Below are 20,023 nucleotides of genomic sequence, written 5' to 3' on the forward strand. Positions count from 1 at the left end.
GGCTGAGAACGGATTTGCTCAAAACTTCTATTGGGAAGTGGTGGACTCCCCGGTGGGTACTGGCAGAGATGCCAGCTGAACTCCAGCTCTGGGTTCTGGGAACCTGGACATCCAGTTGTGGTGGAGCAATGGCTGAATCGAGCAACGAACCAAATAAGTAGTTTAATAAAACAAGGAGTGCAGTTGTCTGTGCAGGAGATGCAAACTTGAATGTAAAATTCAAAATTGTATCTGTGAAATTCAAAATTCTACCTTTGGGGAACAGGCCATCGCAGACCAACATCTATCAGAACACCATTTCCATTCCCATTCCCCACTCACCCTGTGATGTCCTGGGTCAGTTGCAGAGAATTGTATAAGGACAAAACCTGGAGGGATGAAGTATGTCATAATTGAGTTCACCATCCAGGCTTTTTAAAAAATATGCAGCAATAACTTTTACTAAATAGATATAAATTGTATTGTTTATATGTTACGAGGGGAATGATAAATTCAAACACCTTAATTGAGATAAATGTTTGTGACATGGTAATTCATTTGTTATCGACTTCCCTATACAATTCAATTCCAAATTTACTTAATGTTTATACAGGAAAGAATATTTTTACCTATGAATTTTTTTATTTTTTTTTTTACATTTTAGGTATTTTACTTGTTTTCTACTTATGAGGTTCTCTCGGGTGTGGACATTAAACTCTGTAGAATAAATGTACCCTTTAGAAGACAAGAGAATTTGCTTTTACCTATAGAAAACTTTTACAATGTTCCTAAAAACATTTGGTAGAGATATCTATCCTCTTTCAGATGAATCTTAAAGAAAGTAAAGCAATCTAATCAATTTCCAGAGGCCCCATTCAAACCTTCAAGAAACTTTAAAGCAATATCTATGACATCATATCCATCATGAATTACATTTTCCTCTCAAATCCCCACATGTGCAACATTTCTGTCCAGTAAGAATTTTTAATGAGATAAAGGCATTTTCGATAAACTCTCCTTTAACATATAATAAATTGATAAGTTCTCACTGCCATATTCATATGCGATGTTTCCCCAGGTTATGCCTTTGTTATACTTTTTTGACATTCATTACATTTGACATACCTAATATTTTGTAAGATTTGAACATCATTACTCATAAAATGTGTAAAATTTCATTATAAACTCAATATCATGATTATCCCCCAACTGTTGACATTTGGATAAGAACTTTGCCACACAATGTATTTTTAAGATTTCCTTTACATGTATATTTACTAAAGTTTGTTAAAGTTTAACTCTTGGTAAAATACATTGTCCAATGCTTTATATTTTAAGACACCTTCCATAAGTAGGAGATTCTCATACTTATTCATGCCCTTACCCCCCTGGTGTCTGTGTCCATTGGTTAGGCTTATATGCATGTATACAAGTCCTTTGGTTGATCTCTCCCACTTACCCCTCCCTCCTTTACCTTCCCTCTGAGGATTAATGATCTGATCAATGCTTCTCTGTCTCTGGATCTGTTTTTGTTCATCAGTTTATGTTGTTCATTATATTCCACAAATGAGTGACATCATGTGATATTTATCTTTCTCTGACTGGCTTATTTCGCTTAGTTCCATCCAGGCTGTTGCAAATGGTAAGAATTCCTTCTTGTTTACCACAGTGTAGTATTCCATTGTGTAGATGTATCACAGTTTTCTAGTCCATTCATCTGCTGATGGGCACTTAGGCTGTTTCCAAATCTTAGCTATGGTAAATTGTGCTATCAACATAGTGGTGCATATATCCTTTCTAATTGGTGTTTCTAGTTTCTTGGGCTATATACCTAGAAGTGGGATCACTGGGTCAAATGGGAGTTCCATTTTTAGTTTTTTCAGGAAACTCCATACTGTTCACAGTGGCTGCACCGGTCTGCATTCCCACCAGCAATGCACCAGAGTTCCTTTTTCTCCACATCCTCGCCAGCACTTGTCGTTTGTTGATTTGTTGATGATAGCCATTCTGACAGGTGTGCAATGGTATCTCGTTGTTTTGATTTGCATCTTTTTTTTAATTAAATCTTTATTGTTCAGATAATTACATTTGTTCCTCTTTTTTTCCCCCCATAGCTCCCCTCCACCCAGTTCCCACCCCACCCTCTGCCCCTCCCCCCTCCCCCACTGTCCTCATCCCTAGGTGCACAATTTTTGTCCAGTCTCTTCCCGCATCTCCCACACCCCTTTCCCCACCAAGAATAGTCAGTCCATTCCCTTTATATGTCCCTGATTCTATTATAATCACCAGTTCATTCTGTTCATCAGATTATTTATTCACTTGATTCTTAGATTCACTTGTTCATAGATGCATATTTGTTGTTCATAATTAGTATCTTTACCTTTTTCTTCTTCTTCCTCTTCTTAAAGGATACCTTTCAGCATTTCATATAATCCTGGTTTGGTGGTGATGAACTCCTTTAGCTTTTTCTTATCTGTGAAGCTCTTTATCTGACCTTCAATTCTGAATGATAGCATTGCTGGATAAAGTAATCTTGGTTGTAGGTTCTTGGCATTCATCACTTTGAATATTTCTTGCCACTCCCTTCTGGCCTGCAAAGTTTCTGTTGAGAAATCAGCTGACAATCGTGTGGGTATTCCCTTGTAGGTAACTGAGTTTCTTTCTCTTGCTGCTTTTAAGATTCTCTCTTTGTCTTTTGCTCTTGGCATTTTAATTATGATGTGCCTTGGTGTGGTCCTCTTTGGATTCCTAATGTTTGGGGTTCTCTACACTTCCTGGACTTGTAAGTCTATTTCTTTCACCAGGTAGGGGAAGTTTTCTGTCATTATTTCTTCAAATAGGTTTTCAATATCTTGCTCTCTCTCATCTTCTGGCACCCCTATAATTCTGATGTTGGTGCGCTTGAAGCTGTCCCAGAGGCTCCTTACACTATCTTCATATTTTCGGATTCTTTTTTCATTTTGCTTTTCCGGTTGGGTGTTTTTTGCTTCTTCGCATTTCAAATCTTTGACTTGATTCTTGCGCTCCTCTGGTCTGCTGTTGGGAGTCTGTATAATATTCATTATTTCAGTCCGTGTATGCTTAATTTCTAGTTGGTTCTTTATCACAACATCGAGGGTCTCATTAGATCTCTTGAGGATCTCATTAAGTTTATCAGCAGCTTCTAGACAGTTCTTGAGAGACCTTAAAAGTGTGGTTCTGAACTCAATATCCTCCATTGACAGTTTTGTCCTGTTTCTTTGTCTCCGCATTTTTTATGCTTTCTTGGTGCACCCCCTCGTGGTCTTTGTGCCCAGTCTTGTTGTAGTTAAGCCTTGATTGTTGTAGTTAATACTAGGGGGATTTGACCTCCAGGCCAACTGGCTGTGAGAATCAGCTGTGTCTGCAGTGGGAAAACTTCTGTCCTCTAGGGAGGTGCTAATCTAGCGTTTGCCTGAGGCTATCTGGCAAATGGCTCTGCACAGGGCTTGGGCGGGGCGGGTTGCTCGGGATCAACAGAGTGGGTGGAGGGAGCAGTTATGGCTGCTCTCAGTCCTGTCCCCAGAGGCTTTGCCTCTCAGAGTCCCAGCAACCGCTGCAAACCTCGGAGAGAAAGCTGCCCTCGCGTTCCGACCGATGCCAGACAGTCCCACTTCTCCCGTTTGAGTCTGGGTCCCTAGAGACTCGCCCAGAACTGGAGCTCAGAATCTGAGACTCCCTCCTGATTGAAAACGACAACCGCACCCTCAGCTACCAGCCCGCTCCGCGCGTACCTCCGCACCTTTGTATTTTTCGCACTGCGCCTCCTCTGAGTCTCGTATGCTGTTCTCTTTCCTTCTAGTTGAAGAATTTCCCCTCAGCCAGTCTTCCTGTGATTTTGGGCGATGTCCATTCCGTCTTTTAGTTGTATTTTTGAAGTGGTTGTTCGAGGCAGCTAACTCTGGTGTTTACCTATGCCGCCATCTTGGTTTCTCCTGATTTGCATCTCTTGGATGATTAGTGACTTTGAGCATGTTTTCATATGTCTCTTGGCCTTCCTTATGTCCTCTTTTGAAAAGTCTCTATTTATGTCCATTGTCCATTTCTTGACTGGATTCTTTATCTTTCTTTTGTTAACTTGTATGAGTTCCCTGTAAATGTTGGATATTAAACCCTGATCGGTGATAACATTGGCAAATATGTTCTCCCATGCAGTGGGCTTACTTGTTGTTTAACTGAAAGCTTTAACCCATCTTTTTATCAAACCATTCCAAGCATTGGCTTCCTGAATATATATGTGTTTTTAATACAATGTTTGACTTAGATTTGACAATCTTGACAAGGTAGATTATGTAGATTTACTGTATGTAGTAATATCGCCAACCAGTCATGTTGCCCCAAAAGAGCTTTCAACACAGGCTCCCATTTTTACGTGCAAATGGCTATGAACTTTTTATCTAACTCAGAACTGTTTGGGAAAACCCAATTACAGATCAAAGTCAAGCATCCATTTTGTTCACAGGGAATTTTGCTGCTTATAAAATTTACAACGGAGTGAAATGAACATATGCACACGAATAAAAGTATTTCCTTATTCACTAGAAGTTTTGACATATATCTCCCTGTAATCTACATATATAAAAGCCTAAGTGACAGTTACAACCAAAAGACCAGAACAACAGGTTGACCAGTCGCTATGACTCGCACTGACCACCAGGGGGAAGATGCTCAATGCAGGAGCTGCCCCTGGTGTTCAGTGCGCTCCCACAGCCAATCTCCCATGGCTGGCCAACCTTCCACTGTCCCTCCCCCCCACCAGCCAACTTCCCGTGGTCCCTACTCCCGTCTGTCCCCCTGCTGGCAGGACTCCATTGGCCCAGCCCCAATCAGTCCGGCCCTGATCAGGACTGGGCCAAATGTCCCTGATCGGCCCTGATCTCCAGCCAAGCCTAGGGACCCCACCAATGCAGGAATTCGTGCACCAGGCCTCCAGTATCATTATAAAAGAGACACAAATAATTAGGTTATTAAAAACTTCAAAATGATTGAAGACTTCAAAAAACTGAAAAATGTAAAAGTTAGTTTGATCTTGTGAATTAAACTCTGTATCACAAAATCACAGACCATATATATAAATTTTTAAACTATTTTTTTAGTGAGTGAGATAAAGGAAGGGAGAGAGAGATGGAAACATCCATGAGAAACACCAACATCAATCATCGGCCTCCTGCACACCCGCTGCTCGGGAATGAGATTGAAATCTGGGCATGTGCCCTGACCAGGAGGAATCAGACTGCTGACCTTCTGGTGCATGGGTCAACTCTCAGTCACTGAACCACACTAGCCCGGCGAGACTATAATTTTTAAGCACACGTGGAACACATATTTAACACTGTCAACTAAAAAAAAAAAAAAATCTGGGTTTATTTAAAGAGAGACTTTAGAACATTGGCCTGCAGACAGAAGGGTCCCCGGTTTGATTCCAGCCAAGGGCACATGCCTGGGTTTCGGCCTCAATCCCCAGTAGGGGGCATGCAGGAGAGATGAGTTTTTGCCACCTTGTCTGGACCAGCTTGGGTTTGCATCTTAGTCTCTATCCATTGTTGGGGATCAGTACTAGGTTGTTACTCCCCAGTGCTTTCAGTGAGCCTGACCCAGCACACCTGCTAAGTACCAAGTCCCATGGCTGGAATTGACCTTTATGGGGTTGTCTGCATTGCTGGGCTAAAACAAAGTGGAAGAGTCCTACGTCACCCTCTACACTGGGATGCCACACTCAATGTCATCGGAAAGCTCCGGTCACTGCAGTCCAATGGTCCAACTGGTCTGGTGTAATGATACACCTTTTTTATCACAACTATGGCCCTGGGATGTTTACAAATTTCTAGATTAATGAACCTCTTTTGTCAGTCTAGCATAGGCTAGGCACGTTAATGCACTTTTTGACTAGATAATTTGTTTCAATTATGGGGGAAAAGATTTGAGTCCTCAAAATTCAAGGTTCTTTTTCTTTCAGAACTCAGTATTTCCCACCCCACCATTTATTTTCCCTTTAACACTTTGTTGCCAAACAGCACTTCTTCCTTTTTTCTTTTCACCAAAGAAGTTGTGTACTTTATCTTGTGCTTATATCTTTAATCACATCTGTCCTTTAAAAATATCCGACTCCGCCCTGACTGGTTTGGCTCAGTGGATAGAGCGTCAGTCTGCGGACTGAAAGGTCCCAGGTTCAATTCCAGTTAAAGGCATGTACCTTGGTTGGGGGCACATCCCCAGTAGGGGGTGTGCAAGAGGCAGCTGATAGATGTTTCTCTCTCATTGATGTTTCTAACTATCCCTCTCCCTTCCTCTCTGTAAAAAAATCAATAAAATATATTTTTTAAAAATAAAAAATATCCGACTCCTTGTGTTAGTTTCCTATGGGTGTGAAATAAATTTTCACACATTTAGTGCCTTAAAACACAGATGTATTAGCTTGTAGTTCTAGAAGTCAGAGACCTATAATGGGTTTGCAGGACTTGGTTCCTCTCACCTAAATCACAGCTTTTATTTAGCCATCTGGCTCTAGAAGAAATGATTCTGCCATGCTATTAAAATCTCTTCTGGCTCACACTTACCCTTTAACTTGTAATTAGTCACTCCTAAGTTTTCATTGTCTTTCTCCAAAGGTTTTGTGGCCCAGCAACAGTGATCCAATTGGATAGTCCTTATAATTACCATTTCCCAACTAATTTCCAAATATCTGATGCCAAGATATTCACTTCTTCTTGTTATACCACTCCAGTTCAACAGCACTGAAAATTTAAAGAATTAGACTGATAGGGCCAGCAGGGCCATCCCGTTCCACCTTCCAGCCAAATGATGAGTGAGCCAGTTTCTAATTTGCATTTCACACTTTGCTCTTCAGAGGACTCCCAGTCACACCTGCATAGGTTGGTTTCCCTGGGAAGCAGACCTAAATGGCTGTTAAGAATGTGAGCTTATTGAGTAGCTGTCAGGATCCATATCTCTCAGAAGTGAAACAGCAGGACTGGCTGAGGGAACCACTGAACTACAATGCAGGCACCAGACTCGGCCACTCTACAGAGAAGTGGAGACAACTGTCTTTGAGAGGCATTTAAGTGGAGGGGAGTGTGCTAAGCTTTTATACTCCCAGTACAGCCAGTTCTTTGATGGGGGCTACCCTCTAAGAGGAGGTATAAACTGAGGGAAAGTCCCAGAGCTGCTCAGCTAAAAATTGCCATCCATCAACACCCCACAGGAAATATGGCAAAATATTCAATCCTACATTGAGAATTATTTTAATTATAAGAAATTGTTTTAATATCTTTATTTTTTTTATTTAAACCAAAACTGCGCATTGTAAGTCTACAAAAGTCTAAAAGTGTACTTCCCCAGATCCAACTTTCTGAGTTTAATAGAAAGATTTCAGCTGACGTTGGGACTGGGGTCCAGGTGAGCTGGTGTTCAAAGGCACTCCCAAGAACGTGACCGCATTTTCTTTGGGTCACAGAGTGTTTTCCAGCCAGCAGGGCTCATGAGGACAGGTGTTATGAGTTGTCACCCAGTCCTGTCCATGGTGCCAAGCAGAGCAGCTCTGCAACTCCCTCACTCTGAAATCTGTCTCTCACTCCACTCAAATGTCCTGTTGACATTTGTTCCTGTATATCTAAGAGGATAGACTTGTCTTCACACAAAAGACAAGGTCTTAGGGTCATCACATGGGAAACAGTGATTTTTTTTCTAGGTTTGAATCCTACTAATCTGTGGCCCTCCCAAAACAAATACTAATTGACCTACAAAGTTGTGAGGGCCAAGTCAGTTAACTTACATGTTGTTGAGTACACATTCCTGCCACCTCTTTTCTTAAGGGCTACGTAGTTAAGAATGAAAAGAAATAAAGGAACTGGAGATAGGTAGGAAATGAAAAAGTATAATGTATCTTAATTTCAGAATCAATATTACAGCCTAAAAATGTACCATCTCTTTTCACATGCTACGTTCATATCCATTTTTCATCCTGGATATATTCCATCTTGTACTTAGGACTGCAATATCACAACTATTGACATATTTTTCTCCTAATAATGGAGTATTTATTACACAACCAGCACTGTCCTGTGTGTTTTTTCACTTCATATAACTGTCAAAACAACACCATAATTTATTATATCACCAAGTTTCCACCTAAACAAATTGGAAGACAGGACTGAAGATCTTTGGTGATATCAATAATAAGCAGTGAAAACAATAACCAAGAAAACGTTGATGTAAATAATCTGTATATATAAAAGCCTAATATGCAAAGTGTCCCCTCTGGAGTTCCACTGACTGGGAGTTTGATCACTCGCTATGACTGTGCTGACCACCATGGGGCAGCGCAGAACAAAGGAAGGCCCCAGAAGGCAGCTGGCAACTGCTAGGGACCCCACGGGTGCATGAATTTCATGCACTGGGCCACTAGTTTTTCTATAATAGAATAAACGAAGTGTACTAAACAAACTACAACCTAATATACTCATTGCAAAATTACTTCAATTTTCAAGATATTTCAGTACATCCTAGAATTCATTGAAAGCCACTCTTGAAATCTCAAGAACATATAAGCAATATTTTATAACTATGGAACAACAACAACATATGGTAGATCTTACATGAGACAGAAATGCAATCAAAATGAAATTGCCATGAGACTGTCAAACCCAGAGTCATGAGATAAGGAAGAAATGCAATGGAATGCACAGAAGACAATTCACATTATAAATCTGTAAGGTTTGACTTTGTTAGTACATCAAGAAATATTTTTAAATTACCAATTTTGGTCCATTAACCTTTTCATCTGAAGATATGTGTACACACATTCACACCCACTTCCCTCTTGATAGTCATCTTATGCCTAAATTACATCTTTATATTACTATTTTTACATATTGCATGTCAAAACTATGTAAATCTCTTTGTTATGTAGGCTCAGAAAAAGAATATATATATATTCAGATGTACTGGTTATTAATGCGGATTTTGTAATCAAAGAAAACACGATAATTTCAAGAGAAACATCAAAGGTGCTTCATTCAAAGTAATGTCCATCGCTAGCTACACATTTCCCCCATCTTTCAGATAATTTGTGGATACCGTCCCAATAGAACTTTTCTTGTTTTGAGGCAAACCATTCAGAGATCCAATTTTCCACTTCGTATGTTTTGAAGTGCTGCTCAGAAAGTGCATGTGCCATCTATTGGAACAAGTGGTAATCTGAAGGAGCAAAGTCTGGTGAATACGGTGGGTAGGTTAATACTTCCCCAGGCAAGATCTTTTAACGTGTCTTTAACTGGTTTTGAAGTGTGTGATGTTGCGTTGCGTTATCATGAAGCAAAATTACTTTGCCGTGTCTTCTGGCACATTCTGGTCATTTCACGATCAAAGCGTGGTTCAAATTGATTATTTGTTGTCAGTAGTGATCAGTATTAATGGTTTCACCTGGTTTTAGAAACTCATAATACACCACACCTTCCTGATGCCACCAAACACAGAGCATTGTCTTCTTTCCAAAGCTATTTGGCCTTGCAGTGGATGTTGATGGTTGATCTGGATCAACCCATTGTTTTGTGCATTTGGAATTCTCAAAATAAATCCACTTTTCATCACCAGTCAGAATTCGATGCAAAAAAGACCTTCTTTCATGCTGTTGAAGCAACATTTTACTGATGACTTTTCGGTTTTCCATTTGTCTTTTGTTCAGTTGATGTGGCACCCATTTTCCTTCCTTTAAAATCTTTCCTATTGCTTGTAAATGATCACAAATTGTTTACTGAACAACGTTTAATCTTTCTGCAAGTTGTTTTTGAGTTTGATACGCACCTTCATTCAATAATTCTTGTAATTGTTGGTCTTCAAATTTTTTCGGTTGACCTGGATGTTCTTTGTCTTTCACATCAAAATCATCACTTTTAAAGCATTAACCAGTGTTCACAACTATCTTGAGATGGAGCATGTTCACCATAAGCTTCCCAAAGTATACGATAACATCCAGCAGCTCTTTTCTTCAAAATAATGAATTCAAACTTCTCGCAAATGCTCTTTTTTTTGGCACAAAATTCGACATTTTTAAGTGCAAAAAATCTCTATGATGTTAACACCTTCAGCAAATTTGACATGAAGTTTTGAGGCTTGTTGTCAATACAACAAAATAGCATACATATCAAATCGTATATTTATCAACCTATGTGTAAATCCATCTATTGAAAAAAATCCGCATTAACCGGTACACCTGGTATATATATATATTAAAATGTTATCAGGAAGCAGAATCCCAAATACAGGGCTTCTAATAAGACTTTCAAGCGTTTTGTTAAATTGGCATTTGTTAAGAAAAGCCCACGGTCCTGGGCAGTGCCTAGCAATCACACAAAGACCACCGGTAAATCTGGGGGGAAAAGTATAGAATTGACAAGGCTGGACAAAGTACACAGTATGCCTGCAGGGGCGAACACATGAAAGGCCAATACAGGGTGCAGGAAGAGAGTGGCAGTACACAGAGTGTAGGTCTGATTTAGGATCACTAAGTGGAGTGCCTTGGGGTTCTCGAGCTAGGTCCAGATTGTTCAGCTTAAACACAATCAGCAAGGTTTGGCTAGGCCTTCAGAAATCTTACATAAGGGGCATACAAAATGCAGACCCTGCAGTGCAAAACAAACAAACAAACAAACAAACAAACAAACAAACAAACAAACAGGCTATTGTTCACAAGGACTGCTGGAGATGCCATATAAAAAACTTACATTCACTTGGAACACTATAAGCTGGTGTCTGTGTGCACTAGGGTTTCATGGGAGTTCAGTACAAAACTTTTTAGCTACACAAAATAAATGTCAATGCTGAAACATCATACACTTTTTACTTAAACTTTCAAAAATACTCCTAGATATGTTTTTGTAACCATCATAATGTCCCCAGTAGGTATGATAAAAGGAAGGAAATATATAAATTATGGGTAAACTCTTTACACATTTATTTAAGGTTTAAGGTCTCTGGGTAAAGGATTGCTAATGATGTCATTCCGTTGCATTGTTACCTGAAACCTTGAATGAGGTGGGAAATGTTAACTTTGATGGCATATTAATACCTTATTCATTACACATCACTGATAACATATTTAAATTAAAACACTTTATTGCCCAGTTGGTATGGCTCAGGGGTTGAGTGTTGACCTATGAACCAGGAGTCACAGTTTGATACTGGTCAGGGCACATGTCCAGATTGCAGGCTCAATCCTCCAGTGTGGGCATGCAGGAGGCAGCTGATCAATGATTCTCTCTCATCACTGATGTTTCTATCTATTCTCTCCCTCTCCCTTCTTCTCTGAAGTCAATAAAAAATATTTTTTAAAAATAAATAAATAAATAAAACGTTTTATGAATGAGAATATATAAAGTCCACACATATTCTATGGAACAAGGAAAACATATGGTAGGTTTTACATGAGACACGAATGTAAACACAATGGAATTGCCATGAGAGATTGTCAAATCCAAAGTCATCAGATTAGGGAGAAAGAAATTCAATAGAATGCACAGAAGACAATTCGCATTACAAAGCATTACAAACCCACTGGTCAAAATACACATTACAAGCATTCACAGAAGCATCAAATGAATTGAGATTTAAATCACATTACTATTTGTGTTTCAAAAAATCACAAATACTGTCATAATAAAAAGGATACAGTGTAGGAAATTAAATTTTTTCAAACATCCATGCCCTTGGTATTTTCATTCATACTAGAAAATCATATAACTTTCCTTACTGGATTCTCTAAAATAAGTATTCTGATTTAAAAGGCATATTTGAAAAGTATTATGGTCTTTATATTTGCATGGTTTCTATTCAGTATGAATTCACTAAAGTTCAGTGAGGCTTGATAAATAGTTAAAAGTTTTGCCACATTCTTTAAATGTGTATCATTTCAGTCCGGCATGAATCATGTGATATTGACTATGGTTCCAACACTGGGAAAAGGTGTTGCCAAATTCTCTACACTTGTAATGGTTCTCTCTGGTATGAATTACTTGATATTTAGTGAGGTTTGGGCAATGGTTAAAGGTTTTTCCATATTCTTTATATTTGTATTGCTCCTATCCAGTATGAATTCCCCAATATTGAAGAGCAGAGGTTAAAGGCTTTGTCACACTCTTCACATTTGTAAAGCTTCTCTCAGGTATGCAGTCTCATGTTTGGTAAGATTTGAGTGGTGGGTAAAGGCTTTGCCACATTCTCTACATTTATAAGGCTTCTCCCAAATATGAATTTTCTAATGGTCCATGAGGCTTGAAGAATTGTTAAAGGCTTAGTCACATTCTCTACATTTTAAGGCTTCTCTCCAGTATGAATTCTCTGATGTTGCATAAGTTGTGAGGGCCAGATAAAGGCTTTGCCACATTCTCTACATTTATAAGGCTTCTCTCCAGAATGAATTCTCTGGTGTTGAGTAAGATTTGAGCTCCGGATAAAGGCTTTACCACATTCTCTACACTTATAAGGCTTCTCTCCAGAATGAATTCTCTGATGTCGAGTAAGGGTTGAACACCGGTTAAAGGCAAAGCCACATTCTCTACATTTATAAGGCTTCTCTCCAGAATGAATCATCTGATGTCGAGTCAGATGTGAGCTTGAGATAAAGGCTTTGCCACATTCTCCACATTTATAAGGCTTCTCTCCAGAATGAATTTTCTGATGTTGAGCAAGATTTGAGCTCTGGGTAAAAGTTTTGCCACATTCTTTACATTTATAAGGCTTCTCTCCAGAATGAATTCTCCGATGACTGGTAAGGCTCGAAGATTTGCTAAAGGCTTTGCCACATTCCCTACATTTATAAGGCTTCTCTCCAGAATGTAGTCTCTGATGACTGGTAAGGCTTGAATACCATTTATAGGCTTTGCCACATTCTCCACATTTATAAGGCTTCTCTTCGGTATCAAATGCCTGTTGTAGAATAACATGGAAATGCAATTTAGAAACATTATCACATTCTTTTTTTTTTCTTTTTTTACTATATTTTTATTGAGTTCGGAGAGGAAGGGAGAGGGAGAGAGATAGAAATATCAATGATGAGAGAAAATCATTGATCGGCTGCCTCCTGCAAGCCCCTTACTGGGGATCAGGCTTGCAACCCAGGCATGTGCCCTTGACCAGAATCAAACCCAGGACCCTTCAGTCTGCAGGCCAAAGCTCTAACCACTGACCCAAACCAGCCAGGGCCATTATCACATTCTTTACATTTGTAAGGCTTCTCTTTAATAATGATTTTCTTATGTATATAGACATTGGATAATTGACTAAAGACTCTCATACTCTGATTACACCTGAAAAGCTCCTCCCCAATATGAGTATTTTCATGTTCAGTAAGATTTAATAACAGTTTGAAAGATGTGTCACATTCACTACATTTATCTCTCTTGTCTACAGCATGAATTTTCTGAGGTATAACAATACTTGAGCTTTCATCAAAGACTTTCTGAAATTTATACATTATCTATGAAAACTAAGTTCTCTAATGGTTATTAGAATTTAACCCTTTCTTAAATTCCTAGATTTACTGCAGTGACTTCTCTATTCATTATATGCACTCTAGTAATCAGTGAAGATAGAAAAGCCTTTAGTTCAAGTTCTAATATCATTGCACATGTAAAGTTGTGTCCAATCACCTATTCTAATACCTATAAAGCCATAATGGTTGAATATAAAACCAAACACATTTATGAAAATTATAGCATCTGGAACAAGAAAGAATATTTTTCTGTGAAGGAATAATTCAAACTTGGTTAAGGGATTTACAAATTCAGTCACAATTTCCATCTTTGTGTTTTAAATGATTTATTTTTACAAACATTTAACTTAAATCCTACATTAAATCATCCAAAGACTTATTTACACAATGGACTAGGTGACTTCTCTGATGCTCTCAATTTCATTTCAGAAAATATGTATTTTTAAAAGGTTTCCTTTGGTGTTTGCATTCAGAATCACATTGTTCTTCCAAGGTAACTCCAAGTAAAAATTTCTAAAATCTTTTATATCCTTAACCTCTTTTGGCAGCAAGGATATTGTATGGGTAATTGTTCCAGTTTGGTTATATGCATCATAACATCTTTTTTCTCTTCATATTGCCCCAGACATTCCAAAACTTTGACTAAGTGTAAATTCTCAATGCCACACATTGTACACCTTACCTGTAGCATATTCCAATATGAATTTTCGATGCCTGGTTTTGGTAACAAGCCCTGGGTGACTTGAGAAGACATAACTGAAATATAACAAATGAATTATAACACACTACATGCAGATAAGTATTCTTCAAATGTAATGTACAGAATTAATACCTGTCAAATGACTTCAGTGAGGTGGCAGAAGAGGAATCACCTACATTTTTTCTCCATGAAGATGGAAACTTAATAACAATGACTGACCCAATTACCTTTCAGAGTACTTAAGAGGTCAAAGACCACAGCACACCCCAGAGGGGAAAAACAGAAAAAGGTCATGTCAAAGAGGGAAGAAAAGTTGCTTGTATTTGCTCCCAATACCTGGTCACCCTTTCTGGCACACTACACAATGACTGTGGGATACCTCCCCATCCTCAGTTTCTTCGTGCACTGTATGTCCAATTCAGAATGGTCTGGATTTTTTGCAACTACCTGTGGAACTTGCTTCTGTTTTAAATGACACAGATTGCTAAGGAAATGGCAATTTACCATGAACACATTGTGGTGGCTGCTAAGAAAGAGAGTAATTATTCAAGCACCAAAGAGACTGTTGTGCTGAAGAAAGACATCAGGATTGGGAATATCATGTGCTCTAAATAAAAGCAAAATATGTTTTAAACTGGGAAGTTACACGAAACACACCCACGCAGGCTTCTGGTCAAGATGGTGGTGTAAGTAATTGCAGCACTGGCAACCTCCAACAGCCACACTAAATAAAACAACTAAACTACAGGAAAACCATTGTTCAGAATGTCTAGAAACCTAGCTGAATGAAGTTCTACAACTAAAAACATAAAGAAGAAGCCTCAGACAGACTGGTATCAGGTGCAAAGTCACAGAACGGGCTGGAACCACATGATGGATGAAAATCACAAGAAGTATTTCAGCTGCAGAGGTGAAGAGTGAAGGGTCCCAGCCCCAGAGAAGGCCCGCCAGCCCAGGGTTCCAATGCCAAGAAGAGATGTCCCATTACTATGGCTGTAAAAACTAGGGAGGCTTGTGGCTGAGTGAGATGGAGAGCTGATGGAGTCTCAGGCCGGTGGTCGGCAAACTGCGGCTCGCAAGCCACATGCAGCTCTTTGGCCCCTTGAGTGTGGCTCTTCCACAAAATACCACAAAATACCACGTGTATCACAAAATACCACGTGCAGGCGCGCACGTACAGTGCGATTGAAATTTCTTGGCCCATGTGCAAAGTCGGTATTTTGTGGAAGAGCCACACTCAAGGGGCCAAAGAGCCACATGTGGCTCGCGAGCCACAGTTTGCCGACCACTGTGGCAGTTCCCTTTAATGGGCTCATGCTCTGACTTACTCAGACTTATGCCCTCTGAGCTCCAGAACTGGGCAGCAGCTTGAAAGGCACCGGGACACACAGGAAAGAACAGCAATATCTGGCCTAAGGATGAGGCCTGGAGAAGGAGCTTTTTCCCAGATATAAGTCTTGGTAGAAGTCATTCTTCCTTTTCTAAAACCCTTCACGCACAGAGCGGGCAGACAGGCTCCATAGCTGAGTATCAACCTGGCTCAGACTTTTCACCCACCCTGAAGATTTCCTCAGACCCTGCCCCATGAACTTGCAGGCCCGCCCAATCTGTTTCAAGTGTTTTTCCATGGGAACGGCCTGAATAAGCTTATGCTTCAGTCTTTACTACAATGTCTCAAAGAATCAGCATCTGGCCTCAGTGTGCCTTGTACCTCTTGCTAAGTGGCCCCAGCCCCAAAATAATGTTTAATTACTGGGGTGTACACCTAAAACACATGTAATATTGATGTCAAGTATAAATAAAATATTAAAAAATGATAGAAACACACACACACACACACACACACCAATTACACTTTCCAGAATAGGTTTGACAGGCCATTAGAAACCTACCATAGCTGATTGTTATTTGTGTTCTCTTGTACAAAGGAAGCTCATAAAGAAAGGGATGACGCCTGCTTCTAATGGGCTTACATGGTAACAAAAAGTCACAAGGCTTATGAAAAAACAGAGAAACAGTCCAACCAGCGGCACAAAGTAAGTCTCCATGTGTTGGTCCTAACTTAACGGCAATCTGTTAATTACCTGACAAAGAATTCAAAACAACCATCTTAAAGAGGATCAATCTGAACATAGAGGAAAAAACACAGAAAACTAAATTACCATCAAAACTATGCATGACAAAAAACTAAATTACCATTAAAACTATGCATGAAAAAAAATACAAAGGCAGAAAGTGTAAGAAAGAATCAAACAAATATTGGAAGTTGAAGTACTCAGTACCTGAATTTAAATATACAATAGAAACATCAGCAACAGACTTGGTCAAGCAGAAAGAATAACAGGACAGCTTGGCCACCTATCCCCAGCGCTCCTGGGATGTGCGAACCAAATTCCAGCATCTCAACCACTTCTTTACAAGCTGCTTACACGAAGCAAAAAAGAGAATTGGTTTAACATAACATTCCTCACCAATGTGCAGTTTCCCAGCGTCCGCAAGAAATGCAAGAGAAGCCAGGTCATGCCACCCTCACACTACTAGGGCAGGTCTATGGCTCTCACTGCAAATGTGATGGCAGATCAAAGGAGCACAAGGAGAACCCTTACATGATGCCAGAGAGTAAATGTTGTAGAGGCTCTGTCCCTTGAAGACAGAAATAGAAGTAAACCTGACCCTCTCCAAAATCATTTCCCATTGAAGCCAATTTTCCCAAAACATATTTTAAAGCTTGCCTTCCTCTGTGACTTTTGACCTCTCACCTGGGTTGTCTGCTACCTTCATTCCCCCCTACCTGGCTGGCTGGATATTGTTTCTTTTCTCTTCAACTCCCAGGACTCCATCATGTGCTCCAAAAAGGTGATCAGGTCTGGCTTAGACATAACAAGACCTGTTTATTAAAAAAAAAAAAAGGAACGTGAGATTTTAATGGAGATTTTCCAATTTCCAATCCAGCCCTGGGTTCAAGTAAGAAGATAGGACATTGTAGAATATCAGAATATTTTAGAAAATTATTTCCCAAAATTTTATTTTCTGACAGCACTTTTATTATACCAGAGACATTTAAAGTTTCCAAATCCTGAGTTCCACTTCCATATACATCAGGAAGCCTTTCTGTTCTGCACCAGCAAAACCCCAATTGCTTTCCTTGGGAACACAGATCTGAAACTCTCATACAAAGCAGAAACTCACCACTGACACTATACTAATAAAGAAAACAAAACACTGCGGGTGGAGGAGAAATTCTGGAAGGAAGCGGTCCTCACCCAGGAATACCAGGTTCCTGTAGTTCTGCAACATCACGTCCACGTACAGTTTCCGCTGAGCTGGGTCCAGGCATGCCCACTCCTCCTGAGAGAATTCTATGGCCACATCACTGAAGGTCAACTGACCCTGAAATTGAAAGATACAAAGCAAAACAAAAATTAAAACATTACTCAAGTAAACATGGACAGAGGTCACAATGTGACCCAATAAGAACACAGAGTGAAGAGAACTGGTTTTGACCTAAGAGTACCCTGAATTATCCAATAAGATCATTTTGACCTTCTCCAGTGTATTTTGAGAAAGGAGGATGACATATCATTTACAAAACCACTGTAGAGGCTTTACTTTTCTGGAAGAGAAATTTTAAACATAAAGGCACCAACACAGGCATATCCATTTTTGAGTGCTATATTTGAATCACAGAGGATCAAGTGTATATAGTTCTTAGGTAGAGAAGTCATTCTGAGTGAGCACACCAAAGTACTTCTAAAATATCAAATTGCAAAACAAGGAACTGGAGATCCACAGAATTCAGACCCTGATTCAGGAATGCTGGGGTGGGTCCTGAGTTTCCAGCTCACTTAAAACTATGGACACCAATGAGTCTGCTGCATGTGCCACACCTTTAGACAGCACAGAGAAAGAAAACACAGGAAAGAAATGCGTATGCAGGACTTTGAGTGAAGGATTTTACTGAATTTACAGAGCTCATACATTAGTAAGCCTAGCAATCACAATCCTTCTTTATTTTTTTTTTAAATATATTTTATTGATTTTTCACAGAGAGGAAGGGAGAGAGATAGAGAGAGTTAGAAACATCGATGAGAGAGAAACATCGATCAGCTGCCTCTTGCACATCCCCCACCGGGGATGTGCCCGCAACCCAGGTACATGCCCTTGACCGGAATCGAATCCGGAACCTCTCAGTCCGCAGGCTGACGCTCTATCCACTGAGCCAAACCGGTTTCGGCACGCAATCCTTCTTTAATGATAACTATGTACTAGATATTATTCTAATATATATATATATATATATATATATATATATATATATATATATATATAAATTAATAAATCTCATGACAAATCAGAGAACAATGAAAATATTCTTCTTTTTGTAACAGAATATTTTGTAAACCATCCAGCAAATGGTGGAGCTTGGATGAAAACAATATACAAATGCAACCATCATAACGTGCAGTGTTGTTACTAGAGAATAGAAACAAGAAGGTAAAAAAGAGCTCAAATAATGTTAACATTTTCTGCAAAAAGACAAGACATAATAATGGAAATAATATACATATTAAATGTGACACAAATGATACATTTTCATGTCAAGAAAATTAGCCTGAAATAAAATCAAGATTAATTCCACTTGTGTTAATCTCACAAATCTCTTCATGGATGAGTCTTTGCATTTTATAAACACAAAAGAGAGGTAAACACACAATGATGTAAAATAAGGTAGAGCTATTTAATTACTATTTTTGTTTTAATCTTCACCTGAGGATAATTTTCCAATGACTTTAGAGAGAGTGGAAGGGAGGAAGAGAGGAAGAGAGAGAGAGAGAGAGAGAGAGACAGAGACAGAGACAGAGAGAGAGAGAAACACTGATTGGTTGCTTCCGGCACACACCCTTACATGGGTTGGGAATCAAACCTGGGTCATACCTGTGCATGGCAGGACACTCCAACCCACTGGTGTACACTGGCCGGGGCACCTTTTATTTCTTGGATAATTTTTATCTCTTGTGCTGATTTGTATTTTATAAATTTAATACTCTTGAACATCCATTTGATTCTTATAAACTTTTATAAAAATACAATGTAGCATTAAAGAAGAGTGTGCTTGTGATGTTTGTTGAATACAATAAACATTTACAGGTTTGAGGTCTCACTGATAAAAGCCTCTATTTGCAAAGGTAGTATTGCCAGTGAACAATAACAATAAAAAGGCCTTTATTTCTCAAAGCATCCTACAAATAAAGAGAAACTGAAAAGAGAAAAAGGTTCCAGATGAAATGTGATTGCTTATGTGTAACTCTCAAAAATTTTTCCAGCCCGGCTGGTATGGCTCAGAGGTTGAGTGTTGATCTATACACCAGGAAGTCACGGTTCAATTCCAGGTCAGGGCATATGCTTGAGTTGTGGGCTTGATCCCCAGTGTGGGATGTGCAGGAGGCAGTCAATTGGTGATTCTCTCTCATCATTGATGTTTCTATCTCTCCCTCCCTCTCCCTTCCTCTCCAAAATCAATAAAAATATATTTAAAAATAATTTTTCCAAGACCCTTATTAAAGATAAAGAAAAAATATTAAATCTATAGTTCAGGAACCTGGCAGAGAACACCTGCACCAAATGAAAATAAAGTTCAAAGGAAGCGACATCAGGTGACTGAAGCACATAGAAGAACAGATTATCAATAACTTTAGTGTCCACATATACCTCCCACATTCTGTAAATCTAACAGTGCATTTAAAGAGTAAGGCTTTCAAGAAAATGGCAGCCAATTAGGCAAACCTGTGGTGCATCTCGTCCCAGGGCAAGACTGGAAATACAACTAAAATGGAGAATAT

At 39.2% G+C, this 20,023-nt stretch overlaps 2 protein-coding genes across 2 annotated transcripts in view; both read right to left on the reverse strand.

Moving 5' to 3' along the window:
- LOC132239454 (KRAB domain-containing protein 5-like) overlaps positions 1–20,023 on the reverse strand; it is a 124,447-nt gene that overhangs the window by 20,452 nt on the left and 83,972 nt on the right. The gene's annotated exons all lie outside the window — the stretch shown is intronic.
- Positions 8,612–20,023, reverse strand: part of LOC132239450 (zinc finger protein 253-like) — a 47,461-nt gene continuing 36,049 nt past the window's right edge. The window contains exons 2-5 of the mRNA XM_059705767.1: positions 17,447–17,573; positions 16,975–17,070; positions 14,166–14,239; positions 8,612–12,918 (exon numbers count right to left, since the gene is read on the reverse strand). Of these exons, the coding sequence (XP_059561750.1) occupies positions 12,304–12,918; positions 14,166–14,239; positions 16,975–17,070; positions 17,447–17,573 (912 nt within the window). The 3' untranslated portion in view covers positions 8,612–12,303. The remainder of the gene's footprint in view (positions 12,919–14,165; positions 14,240–16,974; positions 17,071–17,446; positions 17,574–20,023) is intronic.

The sequence above is a fragment of the Myotis daubentonii genome, chromosome 8, assembly GCF_963259705.1.
Source record: "Myotis daubentonii chromosome 8, mMyoDau2.1, whole genome shotgun sequence".
NCBI lineage: Eukaryota > Metazoa > Chordata > Mammalia > Chiroptera > Vespertilionidae > Myotis > Myotis daubentonii.